At 34.4% G+C, this 18,449-nt stretch overlaps 1 protein-coding gene and 2 pseudogenes across 2 annotated transcripts; all 3 read right to left on the bottom strand.

Annotated features, from left to right (window-relative positions):
- Positions 1-2,435: 2,435 nt before the first annotated feature.
- LOC136061228 (peroxisomal (S)-2-hydroxyacid oxidase GLO4-like) lies at positions 2,436-4,101 on the bottom strand (annotated as a pseudogene).
- Positions 4,102-5,633: 1,532 nt separating this feature from the next.
- On the bottom strand, positions 5,634-10,137 carry LOC112023612 (peroxisomal (S)-2-hydroxyacid oxidase GLO4-like). Of its 2 annotated transcripts, none has more exons than XM_065761538.1 (12): positions 10,025-10,137; positions 9,235-9,381; positions 9,028-9,152; positions 8,898-8,944; positions 8,749-8,826; positions 8,472-8,596; positions 8,249-8,306; positions 8,022-8,084; positions 7,639-7,708; positions 7,112-7,212; positions 6,667-6,771; positions 5,634-6,145 (listed from the first exon to the last, which is right to left on the bottom strand). In XM_065761538.1, exons 2-12 carry the CDS (start codon positions 9,375-9,377, stop codon positions 5,966-5,968), a joined length of 1,095 nt encoding a protein of 364 aa, XP_065617610.1. In that variant the 5' UTR covers positions 9,378-9,381; positions 10,025-10,137; the 3' UTR covers positions 5,634-5,965. The 2 variants fall into 2 exon arrangements, with proteins under 2 accessions (XP_065617610.1, XP_065617611.1); XM_065761539.1 differs by lacking the exon at positions 10,025-10,137 and adding an exon at positions 9,876-9,995 and having other exon boundaries at positions 8,791-8,826.
- A 3,634-nt stretch (positions 10,138-13,771) lies between these two features.
- Positions 13,772-17,047, bottom strand: LOC112027874 (peroxisomal (S)-2-hydroxyacid oxidase GLO4-like; annotated as a pseudogene).
- Between the last annotated feature and the right edge of the window lie 1,402 nt (positions 17,048-18,449).

Below are 18,449 nucleotides of genomic sequence, written 5' to 3'. Positions count from 1 at the left end.
ACATTTTTGTTGTAGTTTAAATAGCTTGGGTTGAATCTATAGGCCCCATTCAATAGGTTCAATAGCTTGTGCAAAATTATATATAAATAAATATATATATATATATATATTATTTTTAGCAACTAAAAAAAAAAAATCTACTTTTTCTATTTTGACTTGACCAATTTTCAAAACATTAACATTATATTTTCTATTCTAAATTATACTTCATTAAAATATTAAATTTTCTTAGTTTTTTTCTAATTGTTTCTATCTCTTTACACATTATAACTGTCATTCACTCTTTTCATTTATTTTCAAGAAATGCAAAGAAAGAATAAAACTGAAATACACAACTACAATGGTTGTGTATATTTGCAAAAATACTATAGCAAAAATGTATTTTGCACAATGAAAGCATAAGCATTACATGGGTGATTTTTGGGGATTGTTAGGCAAAATTTCCTATCTTATTTTTCTGTGTACACTAATGACAACTTTTTATGTATTTATTTGACTTTTCTTATAAAATAACCAAAGTTTAAAATGAAAAAAAAAAAAAAAAAAAGCCACAAAGAGACAATCGGTGAATTGTAAAAGTGAAATACAAAAAATAAAAATAAGAATAATTAGTATGCAGCATATGTATTTCTAAGTGTGAGTTTGGACAGCCGCAAAAGTGGCGTTTTGCGCATTTGCATATCATTTCCCTAGGTCCTGTGCACTGTTCATGGGACCTGCAAGTATGGAAAAACGCAAATTTTGGTTTAAAAGGGTCTTACAGCACTATTCACACATTTAAAAATTATTTTATTACAGTGTTTTAAGTAATAAGTTTTCAGTAATAAGTGGTATCCAAACAGATTCTGTCCACTAGAGTATTTAGGCTGCAGTCACTACCACATAAGATGTTTGGAATGGGCTACTAGGTGGGTTTGTTGCAATCACAACAGCCTATTCCGTTGTTGAGCCATGGGCTGCCATTGTGAGTAGTTTTTTTTATTTTATTTTTTTATTTTTTTATTTTTTTTGATTTATATTTTAACTGCATAGATCTTGATTCGGATCATTATTTTGGCCCTAAAACTGAAATTTGATGAAAAATTTGAGACAACACAATATTATAAATGAACTAAAGTGTTTATAAATATTTCGAGCTTAGTTCGATAAAAAGCTCATTCATGTTTGTTTCTTTATAAACAAACCAAATTTGAACTTTAATTTTATTCTTGTTTAGTAAATGAGCTGAGCCCAAACAAAAAATATTGTTAATGAATAGGCTTGTGATTGATAAGGCTCGATAAAAAAACAAACTAAGCTTAGGTTGGTTTATGTGCTCTATAATAAGTTTGACATGGGCTTGAACAATTAATCCATATCTTACTAAGCCCTAAATTAATTGAGTGTTAGGACAACTCATATAAACCAAGTAGGCTTGACAACACACTTAGTATGAACTTGATAATGTATTTGTATTGGATCTCGATCTCAAGAGCTTGATATTGAGTTTGAGTTTAAGCTTGATATTGAGATTGAACTCAGCTTGAATAATGAATTAAGCCAAACTGAGCTCTCAAACACTGTTTGTAGGCTTGGTTCAACTTTCAAGCTCAAGCCAAGCTTGATTATTTTTTATTTGTTGTCGAGCCCAGCTTTAATATTTAATACTCAACAAAGTTCGACTTGGCCCTAGTAATAGTTGCATGGTGGCTGTTTAGGGTTAGTTTAGGTCACTTAAGCCATTTTAAGTTAAAAAATGTAAGAAAGACTCTACAAATTTTATTATATAAGTTTTACAAATATGATTAGTGGATTTTAAAATCTACAATAATATGTATTGTACATGAAAAGCTTCTTCCACCTCTTCCAAACTTGGCTTCTTCACAAACAGCCTTAAAAGCTCTATTTCTGAAGTGAATTCAGCATTGACACTGTCAAATTCTCGCACTACCACACTACCAATCCACCATGATTGGCCGTTACCACTTACAAGAATTTAAGGAAAAAAAAAATGTTCCCTTATTTTAAAATTTATTTTTCAATCAATAACTTAAAGACGCATACCCTTATGCCCAGGCTTATGGAATAATTTCTCCAGGTATGAGCTTGAGGTTGCATTTTTTATTATTTAAAATTCTATGAACTTTACAAAAATCTACCAATAGGAAAATAGAAAATATAACGATCCTTAAACTCACAATTAAGAGTAGGATAATCCAATGGGGTTGTGCTCTGAACCTATATCTCTAACATGGACCTAGAGGTTCCACATATGTAACAACCACACTTATTTATAAGATATCACAGAAGACGGTATTAATGGAACCATTTCACTATATACATGCCAACTTGATCATTTAAGAAATCTCAACATATTCCACACCTATTCATGGTTGATAATTTGGATCATTTTTCTTTAGGACATTGTCTTAATGCTTCAATATTTTACTAGAGCACTAATGTAATTTTTCATGTTGTGTCCTCACATGGCTTCTAGTAATATCTTTCACACTAGGATAGCCAGATAGCCATGGTGAGCTAGCTCAAGCTCATCCTTCAGCATTTGGATGACTTTTCTCACTCCATATTCCCCCTTTGCTGCCAACCCATAGATAACAGGCCTTCCAATCTACAATAAAATATATAGATTACAATAGGGTTCGGAAAACTATGACTAAGAATCATAAAATTCTCAGAGGTTCTTATATATCAGCATACACTTTTAGATAGAGAGAAGAAAAAACTGAGTGTTGAGGCTTAAAACTGCCTAGGCATGTCACTCCCACAACTATATCCACTACTCTCAAAATGTTTAAATGATCTAGGAATTTATCTTGAGCAACTTACAAGTTTTTTATTTTCACATGCAAGTTAGACAAAAATTAGTTGAGGTGCCACTCAAATCAAACAATAAGTTGAAAAAAAAAAGGGCAATCTAGCAGCCGAGTATGATAGAGCTGCATGGCATCAGTTGGTTTCACAGACATCTATTGACACTTGAAGCTCACATAACAGCAATTACACAAGTGCATGACTGAAAATTACTACTTGTTCGCTTTAAATAGCAACTACATGACTGACATTTCATGTGAATAAATAGTGTAAGAGAAGATTCATAAGTTAGTTTGGGGTGGAGAGCTTACAAGGACGGCTTGTGCACCAAGGGCTAATGCCTTGAAGACATCTGTTCCTTGCCACACTCCTCCATCAAGGAACACAAGAACTTTCCCTCCAACGGCATGAACCACCTGCAACCACAAGGTACCTAAGTATTCAAAATTGCTATCGTCCTTAGCATGCCAAAGAGCATACTAGTCCACTCAAGTCCAAACAGAAAATTCCTCAGCAGGAATGAATGAGCACGTACATTTCCTGTATTAAAATGATAAAAATTCCTACAGATTGTTACGTTATGGATGCCTAGCTACCGCATTACCACCTACAAAGTTTCCCTAACCCCTAATACTTTTAACTTCTATACAATAAAATGGGCACAGAGATGTAATGTATCTACAGGTAAAACCTAGTATCTGTGTTTGCACATACGCGCTTAATGAGTAAAAAAGTCTTATACTAAGTAGTAGAGATAAAGCTTTACCTCTTCCAGAACAGTAATAGTGGCTGGAGTATAATCAAGCTGGCGAGCTCCATGATTTGAGACAACAATCCTAGCAACACCTACTTCTACAGCCTTTATTGCTGCCAATAGTAGTATTATCAAATGTTAAGGATATCTGAATGTTGAATAGAAAGTAAAGAAATACCATGAAATTCAAGCATTTGAGTAAGTTATCAAGAGTATGTAAAGACACAGAATTTAAAGGGATTTACATTGAAATGTTTGGCAGAGTAGCAGAGGAGGTAATAATCAGAAATAAAGATCACATAATCAGGATGATTGACAGGGATCCTCTACTAGGAAGTTTGAAGGTCAAAAGGATGAGTAATTGACATTTGCAAAAATGATGAGACGCTATACCATAAAATGGAGGCCCTATCGTCTTCACGAGTGAGTACCCCCTTGATCAGAATTGGCAACTTTGTTATAAATCTTAACCATCCTATGTCCAGCGTATGTAGGGGTGTTAAATGGGCGGGTTTGGGTGAGTTTAGAGTGTGCATAATTGAGTTGGATATATAAAACTCATTTACCCAATTAAAACCCATTTAATTAATTGTTTCTAACCCAAACCCAACCCAACCCAATTATTATAGGTAAACCCCAACTCACCAAATTATCAAAATTACCAAAATGCTCCTAAAGTGAAAAACCCCAACATTTTCTTGGATTCCCTTTTCCACTCTCTCTAGTCTCCATTCTTGGGATTAAAAATTCCACATAAGTACATCCACGTCAGCAATTATATTAAAATTTTAAATAAAAAAATATTTTCTTTTCTTTTCTATTTTCTCTCACTTTCTTGGCAACCAAACAGTGCAACAAATATGAAGAAATGTCATTTCAAGCTCAAAACTTTCCTGAAATTTCAAAAGCAACTGTCCTTGAAACAAATAGAAATTCTTCAAGGACGATGAAGGAAAATGAAAAGAGAGAGAGAGAGCTATCTCTCTGGTGTAATCAAAATAGCTATTTGGTAAAATAATAACAAAACCCCAAAAAAGAATGTCACTGTGAATCCAAAAATCAAAAGAAATTTCACAGGACCATAGTCAGCGAGCTCAGCGTTTGTAATGACATCCAGGTACCAAGCGTTGAAGTCTTGCAACCAAGGCATGATGACTCGATCTCTGTCTGGGTTGACTCGGCTCTTCGCGTTGCTATCGACTTGTTGTTCCACACTCGCCATCTCCGCAATCGCAGTTCCCTGAGCCGACGAGAATCGAGTAGCGAATAGCAGCGGCGGCAACTGCTGAGACTGAAACCGATGGCTCCGACTCCGCCGTAGAAACGCCGGAGATCACCGCCGTAGAAATGCCAGAGATCGCCATCAGAGAGAATTTGACGAAGAAGAGGGAGGGAAAATGAAAACCTGAACACTGAAAAGTCTGAGGTTTTTTTTTTTTTTTTTTTTTTTTTTTTTTTTTTTTTANAGTCGCTGTTATTGATCCATTTTATGGTAAAGACTACCAAAGGAAACAAAGAACCTTGGACCATCTTACTTATCACAACAATACTAATTCAAGGCTTTCCAAGTTAAAGATATGTGGTGGAAGTAGCTGCTGACTTTGGCAATAATTCTCCACTTTCGATCAGTTTTTGTTTTTGTTGTTGTTGTTTTTGATAATTTGATAGTTATAAACAGGTACTAGAGGTTTCTTTTTTCTAATACCTGCTCTTTTTTTTGGCAACGCCCATGCATCAATGAGCCCATCTCTCTTCTCATCAAGCTTGGCTCCATCACGTTATTCAGCCTTAAAAACTCCAAGCCTGAAGTGAATTCAGCATTGCCACAGTGAAATTTTCTCACTACCATGCTACCAATCTGCTATGACTGGTCTTTACCACTTAAAAGAATTTAAGGAAAAAAAAAAAAATGTCCCCCATTATAAATGTATTTTTCAATCAGTAACTTTGAGACGCATATCCTTCTGTCCAGGTTTATGGAATAATTTCTCAGGGTATGAGCTTGAGCTTGCATTTTTTTTTTTTGTTTTATTCTGTAGAACTTTACAAAGATCTACCAATAGAAAAGTAGAAAATATCAATCCTCGAACTCCTGGTACAATTTAAGAGTAGGAGAATACAATGGGGTTCTGCTCTGAACCCATATCTTTAACATGGACTTCATGGTTCCACATATAGAACCACATTTATTTATAAAACATACATAGATATGGCACAAGATAGTATTCATGGTCCCATTCCACTATCTACATGCCAGCTTGATCATTGAAGAAATTTCAACATATTCCACACCTATTCACAGTTACTTATTGTTAACAATGTAATTACAAATGTATATATATTATTGATGATCTGAATCATTTTTCTTTAGGACATTGTCCTAATGCTTCAAATATTTTATTAGAGCATTGAATGCATTTTTTCATGCTCTGTCCTCACATGGCTTCTAGTAATATCTTTCACACTAGGACAGCCAGAGAGTGCCATGGTGAGCTCAAGCTCATCCTTCAGCATATGGATGACTTTTCTCACCCCATATTCCCCCTTTGCTGCCAACCCATAGACAACAGGCCTTCCAATCTGCAATAATAAATATATAGATTACAATACAGTTTAGAGAGCTTTGACCAAGAATCATAAAATTTTAAGAGGTTTTTAAATATCAGCATTGACTTTGGGATGGAGAGAGAAGCAAAAATTGAGTGTTGAGGATTAACACTACCAAGGCGTGTCACTCCTACAATTATAACCAAAACTCTCAAAGTGTTTCAATGATCTAGGTATTTATCTTGAGCAACTCAAAAGTTTTTTATTTGCACATGCAAGTTAGACGGAAATTAGACAATACGTTGAAAAAAAAATGGCAATCTAGAAGCAGAGTACAATAGAGCTGCTTCCCAAAAAGGCATCAGTTGGATTCACTGACATTCATTGACAGTTGAAACTCATGTAAAAGCAATTACACAAGCGCATGACCAAAATATACTACTACTTCTCTTTATATAACAACCACATGGCGGACATTGCATGTGAAGAAATGGTGTAAGAGAAGATTCATAAGTTAGTTACATGAATTCAATAGTTTGGGGTGGAGAGCTTACAAGGATGGCTTGTGCACCAAGGGCTAATGCCTTGAAGACATCTGTTCCTCGCCGCACTCCTCCATCAAGGAACACAGGAACTTTCCCTCCAACAGCATGAACCACCTGCAACCACAAGTTGCCTAAATATCCACAATCGCTGATTGAACTTTGGCATGCCAAAGAGCATAGTGTAACTCTACACAAATCCAGACAGAAAAGTCCTCTGCAGGAATGCATGGCCACGTATGTGTCTTGTATTAAATTGCTAAAATTTCATACAAATTTGAATGTTAAGGATTTCTAGCTATGGCATTACCTCATACAAAACTTCCCTAAACCCTTACACTGTTAACATCTATATTAAAGAAGGAGCACAGAGATGCAAAATGTAGAATCTGTGTTTACACCTACACACCTAATGAGAATAATATTCTTATGCTAAGCAGTAGAGATAAAACTTCACCTCTTCCAGAACAGTAATAGTAGCAGGAGTGTAATCAAGCTGGCGAGCCCCATGATTAGAGACAATAATCCCAGCAACCCCTACTTCTGTCGCTTTTATTGCTGCCCATGACAGTACATCAAATGTATAGGATATTTGAATGTTGAACAGAAAGTAAAGCAACCATGACATTCAAGGATCTGAGTAAATTATCAAGAGCGTGAAAAGATGCAGAATTTAAAGTGATTTACATAAAAATGTTTGGCGGAGCAGATAGAGAAGGTAATTGTGAGAAAAAAATCACACAATCAGGATGATTAACAGGCCTCCTATACTTGAAATTCCAAAGATAAAAAGGATGATTAACTGAAATTTTCATTGAAAGTTTAAAGTTTCAAAGGCAGAGAATGTTCTTCCTGTTACTAAGGGAAGGTGCAAAATAGAGAGGTGAGAATCAGTAATAAAGCTTGACCTTGCCATCTTCATGAGTAATAATAGTGATAGTATTATAATGATGAGATGCAAATATCATAAGATAGAGATCCTACCATCTTCCCGAGTGAGTACTCCCTTGATTAGAATTGGCAAGTTTGTTATAGATCTTAACCATCCTATGTCCTGTGTATGTTGTGACACTTTAGTTTAACTCATAAGAATGTCAGAAACCATGGCCCTTGCACACACCCTCAGCAAGCAAAAATAAAAAGTGAAACCATATAGGCACTTCCAATGGTATCTTACGTCTCAACCTTTACATTATAAAAGCACAAACTAAAACACATAACACTAAAATCAGTGTTATAATGAGTAAAACAACTAGTTTTGAAAATTTATGTAGAAGGGGAAAAAAAACTATTTTCCAAGTAAAATCTTCCAAACATTTTTGTAACTGCACATTAAAAGGTAAGCAGAATAGGTTACTCGTTTATACCCTCCAACACAAAGAAGCATCAAGGGCCCCGTTGGCAAAACCTTCTAAAATTGAACCTTCATCCTGCAGAAAATTTGATTCAGTAGTAACAATAAAAGCTATAGTTTCAAAATTTTAAAAATAAGATTAAAACTTCAGTTAACATGCATACATGTGTCCATTTTTTTAAATTCAATGCATCTGGCACATTTCAATGTGGCAATTGGGAGTTACACAATTTCACTCACATTGTCCACTTCAGTTGATACAAGGCCTTCAATATTCTTTAATGGTGGCACAATCATTCTGCAGAACTTATTACGGTCATATTTCAAATAAGATTTAAGATCAAGCCTATTCTGTTAGCATGAAAGGAACATAAATACCATTACAGGGAGAACTTTATACCCAACTGTGAAGGGAATAAAATGATTAGTGTTGGAAAAAAAAAAAAAAGGAGATAATATCTACTTGTTCTTTATGTCTGCCTCCCTTCGACCAAGCATGGGAGCATCAACTGTCAGCACAATAGCCTTGTATCCATTTCTTTCAGCTCTCTGAACTAGCTGAGCTGTTACATCTCGGTTCTTATATACCTATTCCCAGATGAATATCAGATTACAGTGTGACTTGCTAACAACAGGATCACCAATACAAAGACAAAGAAAGCAACCAAAAGAAATTGTTGCTGCTAAAGAAATATACATTTCATTAATGAAATTATAAGAGCTAAAGAAGGATTGAATACATATAATTGAAAAAACCGAATGGCATTGCAGCTGGAAGCAACCTCCTCGATAGTGCAGGAAGACACGGTGGACAAAACCTGCAATGAAAAATAACTTACAATTCATGAAACTTAGCAAGAAAATTAGCTCCATATTTAAAAATTAATACCATTATAGTATTAGACGCAGCTGCTGCTCTGGCTGTGGCGATCTCCCCTAGAATAATCACAATGAGCAAGTAAATAAGAATCCAAACAAATTTCAACCGAGACTGAGAACTCTTCCAAGAAGATTTGGACCTTCTGGATGTGCCAACTTATGCATAGCAGATGGAGCTACCATGATTGGCGCTGAGATTTTGTAACCCAGTACAGTAGTCGACAAATTTATTCTGCTTACATCTACAAGAATTCTAGGCCGGAACCTGAGAAGCAGTGGAAAGTGATCAGGAAATTATTGTAGCCAGTTTACAGCAAAAATCACCAACTGAATTAGCAGCAGCATACGTTATTCTGCGAAATGCTTCCACATTCTCTTTCAGGGTGTATTGATCCTCAGCTCCCCCAGAAAAGAAGTCATAATACATTTTTGGAAGAGCTTGCCTAGCCAATTCTTGAAACTCGTTAACATTAACGGGTTCACCCTCCATTATCCTGGATACATGAGCATTAATAGATGGATAACTTTCCAGTGATTTAATACTAGATGCATTCTGAGGAGACTACACCGTATAAAGACATTGATTATGATAGTATCAACAATGGCAAGAATTTCTTAAAATACGTGATACTCCTGTTTAAGGCCTTAAAAATTTTGCTTGGCCTTGCTTATATTATGATATAGCCACAGGCCAGCTTGAGGCAAAGTTGGGTTCCCAAGCAACTCTAAATTTCTTGCACAAAGTAGTATGACTTTGATGAATCATAATCGAAGCCATTCACATACTATGTACTGGCTATTGGCCATTCCTCACCAGTCACCACCATTTTAAGCAAGTCAATCTACAGTATATATTCATATAGATTGGTAAGATATCCCTGAAAACCTTTCTTTTTCCTTTTTTCTTTCCTTCTTCTTTTCTATGTTTAGTTCATGGTCTACAGTCTACAGAGTACTGCAGAACTTCAAGATTCAACATGGTACTTACATAAGCAGAATCAAAACCAGTTAAATGCCTGAAATCACTTCAAAGCAATCAATACCAATAAAAGGCATGATGACCCATTAAAGTATTAACATTCATTACTAATCAAAAGATGGTCAAGTAGACATGATCAAAATATAAGCAGCACATACCTACAAGTGCTGAGATTGAAAGTCCCTAGAGTTTTTACAATCTGAGCAGCCACTGAAGAAAAAGTGTATTGACTTGGACTTCACACTCAAAAGAGTTAAAATCTCAATTGAGTTAAATATGTCAGTGGGCCAGACTATAGAGAGCTACCATGAGTGGTGTAACTTGCACAAATGGGCAAGGTTATAATTGTCATTGTGATGAACAAAGTCGTGTTAAAACCAGACTCTGAAATTAGGCCACCTCGGCCAAGTTCTGTTCATCCCATATTTGAGTATTGAATAATAATCCCAATGATAATTTCTAAATTATTTATGTTATTATGTAGAATTAAATAATAGCTTATTTAAATATATTGATTTTTGAACGAGTGTCGAGTGTCCTAAAGTTAATGAGGATAATATTCTATTATTTTCCTTTTGAATATATAGGGTCCATTTGAATACAACTTATTTTTGCTGAAACTGAAAATTGAAAATTGAAAACACTGTAGTAAAATAATTTTTAAATATATGAATAGTATCGTAGAACCTGTGAATAGTGCGTGAACAATACATGAATAGTGCATGAACTTTGCATTTTGTTTCTTGCACAGCAAATCTATGTGCATAAACATTATGGTTACTGTAAAAAAACTGCAAACTGCAAACTGCAAACGTGAATCTAAACACTCACTATGTCTTTGAAAATATATTCTCTTTGATTTTTTTTTTTTAATTTTTATTCAAGTAAAAGGACAGTGCACTACAAGTCACAACTATTCTAAAGTCCCTCAATAATTTTTTTTTTTTTGGATGGAATAAAGTCCCTCAATATTATTTTGCAATCATGAAAGATGTTGCATACTCCGTAGTTGGCGGCTAGTTTAAGACCATCCAATAAAGTTCAAAGTTCCATGGCCATGCTGGTTGTAAAACATATGGTCTGAGCAAAACAACAAACCTATTGGTCAGTAAGGTTCTTGATAAGGCCTCCCTTACTTGCCAATCCTGAATTGCCTGGTGCAAAATCCTTGGTTTTAATGGTTGACTGGTTGAGTTTGAACTTTGAACCATGAGTGGGTTTTCAATTTGATCTCAATTTATCTACCAAGACTAATTTTTATTTCTTAATGAACATCAAAGCTATAAAAAATTAAGAACCAGCAAGAATTACTAGCTAGACCCAATTGGTTAACTATTGAATTGAGAACAGTGGGGTCCAGCATGAAAACCCTCTACTTTAAAAAAAAAAAAATATATATATATATATTTTATGAGTTTTTGTTTGGTATTAAAGAGAGTTTTTATTTTTTGTTTTTTTAATTTGATAATCGAAGAAGGGAGATTTGAATTATATACATTTCCCTTGAAAAGCTTCAAGAGTCAAGACTCTTGGCATGAGAGAGTCTTTCTCAAAGTAGGCAAATGATGGGGTGTCACCAAAGTATCTGATTAGTTTGGTAATAAGGAATTAAAAGGATTTTTAGAAGATTCTGAAAATATTCCTACTATCTTGTGTTCTTAAATCATAACTTATAAGTGCTTTATTAAATAAATAGTCAAGTAAATGGACGGCCATTGGCCTAGATCAATAATCACTATTCACATTTTTTATCTAAGCATTGGTTTTGTCTTTAATGATCCCTCAAAGAAGCGTCACTATTTAAAGTTTAAACCAGTAAATATTTTTTTTAAATCTTTTGATTAACCTTGTACATAATTTATTTAAGTTTTTCTTACATTTTTTCATTTTTTTTTTAATACAATATAGAATTTTACTCTAACCTAATTTAAGTATATATGTGTGTAAAGTTTCCTCTTAGAGACTTGAACCCCGACCCTTAAAGTCTTAATATTACAAATAATTGTGTCCTTTGTGAAGTATTGTACTTTACCATGAAATCAAACCAAGTCGACCTAGTAAGAGGAGGCAAAGACCACTCTTTGTTAATACTCAAGACTCAATATGAGGACTAAGGTTAGTTTATACTCTTGAATATTCTGCTTGATTTTTGATAATGAAAGTGCTAAGAAGCAAAAGCCGCCAAGTTCTCAGCTTCATCTTTGGTCTCTCTCTCTCTCTGTTTTGATGTGTTTTCACTTTGTATACCTAATGAAATATTGGGAGAAAGGAACGATGGTGGATTTAGAGGAAATTGGTGTATGTCTACACTAATTTGGAGATGAATTTTATATAATTTTAATTTAAAATGAAAATTTTAATTTTTAACATAGATTCAATTTATAAATATGAAAATCTCAAGGAATTATTAAAAAAATAATAATTGAAATCCTAGGAGGTTTGTTTGCAACTCACCTAAACATCATAGGGTGTTTTTATATTTTGGCCCACTGTTTAATTATGATTATATAACCGATTCTCAAATATAATAGTAATACTACCTAATGAGTTTTATAATGAACTATAAAAATCATTTAAATTGTTTTTTATGAAGTTATAATATATTTGCGCATTAAATGGGACATTCCCTAGTCAACCAAATAGCTACATAATTATAATAATTATATAGATGTAGAAGCTTTTGGAACAATCAGCTACTTCAACAAAACATCCCTCAAAATCAAAATCCCAAATTTGCCTAAGGAGTTCCCTTTGACATAAGCACATAACAAGAAAAAAACTTGTTGGTTGCCGCAACTTGGAGTTCTCACCTAACATAATAGAGCTAAAAGGTTGAGATAAGATGAAATTGGAGGGACTTCAATTAAATAATTAATATACATTTAAGAATACCATTTATATATATATATATATATCTAAAAACTGAAGCCTAGAGTTTAATATTAATGTGCTCCTGTTAAGTCATATCAGTGCTACATGATCAACTTATTTTTAATATTCTCTCTCTCTTTTTAAATTATTTTTCTCCTTATTAATTTGCCACTTTACAAATACATATTCTCCAACATTTACTTACTTTTACCTTTTTGTCTCCCTACTACTCTATACCTTAACCTTACAATTTCTCCATCCATTGATCTTTCTTTTATTTTGATTCTTCTTCTCCCAATTTTTTTACTATAAAAATTTGTTATTTTCTACTCCATTCAATCCATATTTTGCTCACTCAAAAAGGTGAATACTCTCTCTCTCTCTCTCTCAAGTTTTACAAATTGATTAGTGGATTTTAAAATCTACAATAATATGTATGTACATGAAAGCTTCTTCCACCTCTTCAAACTTGGCTTCTCACAAACAGCCTTAAAAGCTCTATTTCTGAAGTGAATTCAGCATTGACACTGTCAAAGTCTTCGCACACTACACCACACTACCCAACCACCAGATTGCTACCACTACAAGAATTTAAGGGAAAAAAAAAATGTCCCTTATTTTTAAAATTTATTTTCAATATAACTTAAAGACGCATACCCTTATGCCCAGCTTATGGAAATAATCTCCAGGTATGAGCTTGAGGTTGCATTTTTATTATTTAAAATTCTATGAACTTTACAAAAATCTACCAATAGGAAATAGAAAATATAACGATCTTAGACTCACAATTAAGAGTAGGGATAATCCAATGGGTTGTGCTCTGAACCTATATCTCTAACATGGACCTAGAGGTTCCACATATGTAACAACCACACTTATTTATAAGATATCACAGAAGACGGTATTAATGGAACCATTTCACTTTATACATGCCAACTTGATCATTAAAAATCTCAACATATTCCACACCTATTCATGGTTGATAATTTGGATCATTTTTCTTTAGGACATTGTCTTAATGCTTCAATATTTTACTAGAGCACAATGTAATTTTCATGTTGTGTCCTCACATGGCTTCTAGTAATATCTTTCACACTAGGATAGCCAGATAAGCCATGGTGAGCTCAAGCTCATCCTTCAGCATTTGATGACTTTTCTCACCCCATATTCCCCCTTTGCTGCCAACCCATAGATAACAGGCCTTCCAATCTACAATAAAATATATAGATTACAATAGGGTTCGGAAAACTATGACTAAGAATCATAAAATTCTCAGAGGTTCTTATATATCAGCATACACTTTTAGATAGAGAGAAGAAAAAACTGAGTGTTGAGGCTTAAACTGCCTAGGCATGTCACTCCCACAACTATATCTACTACTCTCAAAATGTTTAAATGATCTAGGAATTTATCTTGAGCAACTTACAAGTTTTATTTTTCACATGCAAGTTAGACAAAAATTAGTTGAGGTGCCACTCAAATCAAACAATAAGTTGAAAAAAAAAAGGGCAATCTAGCAGCCGAGTATGATAGAGCTGCATGGCATCAGTTGGTTTCACAGACATCTATTGACACTTGAAGCTCACATAACAGCAATTACACAAGTGCATGACTGAAAATTACTACTTGTTCGCTTTAAATAGCAACTACATGACTGACATTTCATGTGAATAAATAGTGTAGAGAAGATTCATAAGTTAGTTTGGGGTGGAGAGCTTACAAGGACGGCTTGTGCACAAGGGCTATGCCTTGAAGACATCTGTTCCTTGCCACACTCCTCCATCAAGAACACAAGAACTTTCCCTCCAACGGCATGAACCACCGCAACCACAAGGTACCTAAGTATTCAAAATTGCTATCGTCCTTAGCATGCCAAAGAGCATACTAGTCCACTCAAGTCCAAACAGAAAATTCCTCAGAGGAATGAATGAGCACGTACATTCCTGTATTAAAATGATAAAATCCTACAGATTGTTACGTATGGATGCCTAGCTACCGCATTACCACCTACAAAGTTCCCTAACCCCTACTACTTTTAACTTCTATACAATAAAATGGGCACAGAGATGTAATGTATCTACAGGTAAAACCTAGTATCTGTGTTTGCACATACGCGCTTAATGAGTAAAAAGTCTTATACTAAGTAGTAGAGATAAAGCTTACCTCTTCCAGAACAGTAATAGTGGCTGGAGTATAATCAAGCTGGTGAGCTCCATGATTTGAGACAACAATCCTAGCAACACCTACTTCTACAGCCTTTATTGCTGCCAATAGTAGTAATCAAATGTTAAGGATATCTGAATGTTGAATAGAAAGTAAAGAAATACCATGAAATTCAAGGATTTGAGTAATATCAAGAGTATGTAAAGACACAGAATTTAAAGGGATTTACATTGAAATGTTTGCAGAGTAGCAGAGGAGGTAATAATCAGAAATAAAGATCACATAATCAGGATGATTGACAGGGATCCTCTACTAGGAAGTTTGAAGGTCAAAAGGATGAGTAATTGACATTGCAAAAATGATGAGACGCAATACCATAAAATGAGGCCCTATCGTCTTCACGAGTGAGTACCCCCTTGATCAGAATTGGCAACTTTGTTATAAATCTTAACCATCCTATGTCCTGCGTATGTTGTAATGCACTAGTTAAACTCATAAGAATGTAAGAAATGATAGTCCTTGCGAAACCCCTCAGCAAGAAAAATTAAAAAGTGAAAAAATATAGGCACTTCCAATGGTATCTCGAAGCCATAACCTCAACATAAAGTTATAAAAGCACCAACTAAACTACGTAATGCTAAAATCAGTTCTATTATTATAAACAACTAGTTTTGAAAACTTCCGTTCTAGGAAAAAAAAAAAACTCCTTTCCTAATTCCCAAAAATTTTTCAACAGCATATTACAAGGTATTCAGAATAATTAACTGGTTTATACCCTTCAACACAAAGAATAATCAAATGTCCTTTTGGAAAAGGCTTCTAATTTTGAACCATCATCCTGCAGAAAAATTGATTCATTGAATAACTGGGAAAAAAAAATTTAATTAAATATTGAAACTTCAGTTAACATGCATCCATTCATGTAAATTCCATGCATCTGGCAAATTTAAATGTGAAAATTGGGAGTTGAAAAATTCCACTCACATTGTCAACTTTGGTTGATGAGAGGCCTTCAAAATTCTTTACCTGTAGTAAAATCATTCGGCAGAACTTATTGCAGTTATATTTCAAATCAGATTTAAGATAAAGCTTATTGTGTTAATATATGTTAAATTACCGATTGTCCCAAAAGTTTAAGCTATTGGAATATGGTAAATTTAATCATTTAACCAATACTTCTAAGAGTATGGTAGGAAAATAAATACAATTACATGAAGAAATTTATACCCAACTGTGAATGCAATAAAATGATTGGTGTTGGAAAGAAAAAAAAAAAAAAAAAGAAGAAAAAAAGATATCTACTTGCTCTTTATGTCTGCTTCCCTTCGACCGAGCCTGGGAACATCAACTGTCGGGACAATAGCCTTGTATCCATTTCTTTCAGCTCTCTGAACTAGCTGAGCTGATACATCTCAACTTACCTATACCTAGACGAATATCAGATTAGAGTGTGATTTGCTAACAATGTGATCACCAAAACAAAGACAAAACAGCAACCAAAAGGATAAAAATTTTGAATGAACTTTTAAACACCAAAGAAGGATGAATACATATAATTGAAAAAACTGAACAGCATTGCAGCTGGAAGCAACCTCCTCGATAGTGCAGGAAGACATGGAGGACAAAACCTGCAATAAAAATAACCTACAATTCATGCACCTCAGTAAGAAAATTAACTCCATATTTGTTAAATCAATACCATTATAGTATTAGACACAGCTGCTGCTCTGGCTGTGGCAATCTCTCCTGGAATAATCACAATGAGTAAGTAAACTAGAATCCAAACAAATGTCAACTGAGAGTTAGAACCCTTTCAAGGAGATTTGGACCTTCTGGATGTGCCAACTTGTGCAAACCAGATGGAGCGATCATAATTGGCGCTGAGATGTTGTAACCCAATACAGTAGTAGAAAAGTCTATTCTGCTTACATCTACAAGCATTCTAGGCTGGAATCTGAGAAGCAATAGAAAGTGATTAGAATCATTGTAGCCAGTTTGCAACAAAAACCACTAACAGAATTAGCAGCAGTATACGTAATTCTATGAAATGCTTCCACATTCTCTTTTAATGTGTGTTGATCCTCAGCTCCTGTAGTATAATAGTCATAATGCATTTTCGGAAGAGCTTGCCTTGTCAACTCTTGAAACTCGTTCGTTCACCCTCCATTATCCTGGAAACATGAGAATTAACGATGTATTACTACTTTCCAGTGATATAGTACTAGATGCAGTCTCAAGTGACTACTCCATTTAAAGACATTGATTATGATAGTTTCCATGATAGCAATAATTTCCTAAAATAGGTGATGCTCCTTGTTTTGTGACAAAATTTTTTTTGCTTGACCTTGTTTATATTATAATATATCCGCAGAAGCGCAGACCAGCTTGAGGCAAAGTTTGGTTTCCTAGCAACTCTAAATTTCTTGCCCAAAATAATGCTACATTGATGAACTATGATCAAAGCCATTGACAAATTATATATTGGCCATTCCTCACCACTAAATTTTAAACAAGTCAATTTCTAGATCAGTGACCAATTAAGCAAAATAATATTCTAAATATCTACATAGGCACATTCATATGGGTTGGTAAGATATCCCAACAACATTAAAATCCTTTTTTCTTCTCTATGTTGAGTTCATGGTCTGCAAAGTAGTGAAGAGCTAAAAAGATTCATCATGATGGAAAAAGCATTTCTTTCTTTATTTGTTTCGTTTTTGTTGGTGCCCATTTTTAACATGGGTCAGCAAATAAAGCCTAAGGCCACTAGAGAAAAGCCCATGAAAAGCAAGGAAGAAAGGGCCTAAAGGACTTGCTACTAGATCCACATCCTAGCCCAGCTAGCTAAGTAACCAAAGAAAAAGGGTTTGCTGCAGAACAACCCAAAGAATTGAAATAAGCCCAGGAAGCCCAAATTATTTATATGAGAGAAGTGGAGGCTCTGAGCACTCCGTGAAAAAAAGGAAGGGAGAACAAAGAGAGCAGTGTGAAGAAAATGATGGGTCCTACTCCTTCGCATCCCAGACCTGGAAAGAGGACTGAATTGTCAAAGAGGGAGGAAGAGAGTTGGCAGGAAAAGGGGTGGGAACGTCCCAGAATTTGTGTATAAATAAGAATAGAAAACAAAGAAAACTACAACAACAGAGAAAGTCAGGCATTGGTAGAGAAAAATAGCAGCAAAGTAGTTTTGAAATAGTAGGAAACACCTTAGCAAAATTGTTTTGCATGCACTACTAAAGTACTCCCTCTCTCCCAAAAAACACACTCCTCTTTGAGCTTTATAGCCATGACTCATGTTCCAAACTCCACAGCTTTGAGCTAATTTTAAACAATAAGGCTAGGGGAGTTGGTGCTAAGACCTTTTTGGCCTTTGTCATTCTTTAGAAAGCATTATAGTTATATTTGTGCTAACCCATTTTACAAAGTATATATATAAATATATATGTATTTGTATATTTATGAGTATGTATGCTAACATGTTTCTTCTATAGAAAGTGGAGAGCCTCAATGGAAAGCAGAGTACTGTTCCTTTTGCAGAAAGTGGAGAAA

Source organism: Quercus suber, unplaced genomic scaffold, assembly GCF_002906115.3.
Source record: "Quercus suber isolate HL8 unplaced genomic scaffold, Cork oak 2.0 scaffold_417, whole genome shotgun sequence".
In the NCBI taxonomy this organism is placed as follows: domain Eukaryota; kingdom Viridiplantae; phylum Streptophyta; class Magnoliopsida; order Fagales; family Fagaceae; genus Quercus; species Quercus suber.
The sequence above is the reverse complement of the archived record's forward strand: the minus strand, read 5'-3'. Positions and strand labels throughout refer to the sequence as shown.

Bases quoted from the DNA above. Each gene is read 5' to 3' on its own strand.
- LOC112023612 (XM_065761538.1), bottom strand. From the start codon at position 9,377: ATGGAGGGTGAACCCGTTAATGTTAACGAGTTTCAAGAATTGGCTAGG. The intron at 8,945-9,027 runs GTCCAAATCTTC...TGATTATTCTAG, and splicing joins TAAGTTGGCACATCCAGAAG to GGGAGATCGCCACAGCCAGA. The intron at 8,597-8,748 runs GTATTCAATCCT...ATCTGGGAATAG, and splicing joins TTCGGTTTTTTCAATTATAT to GTATATAAGAACCGAGATGT.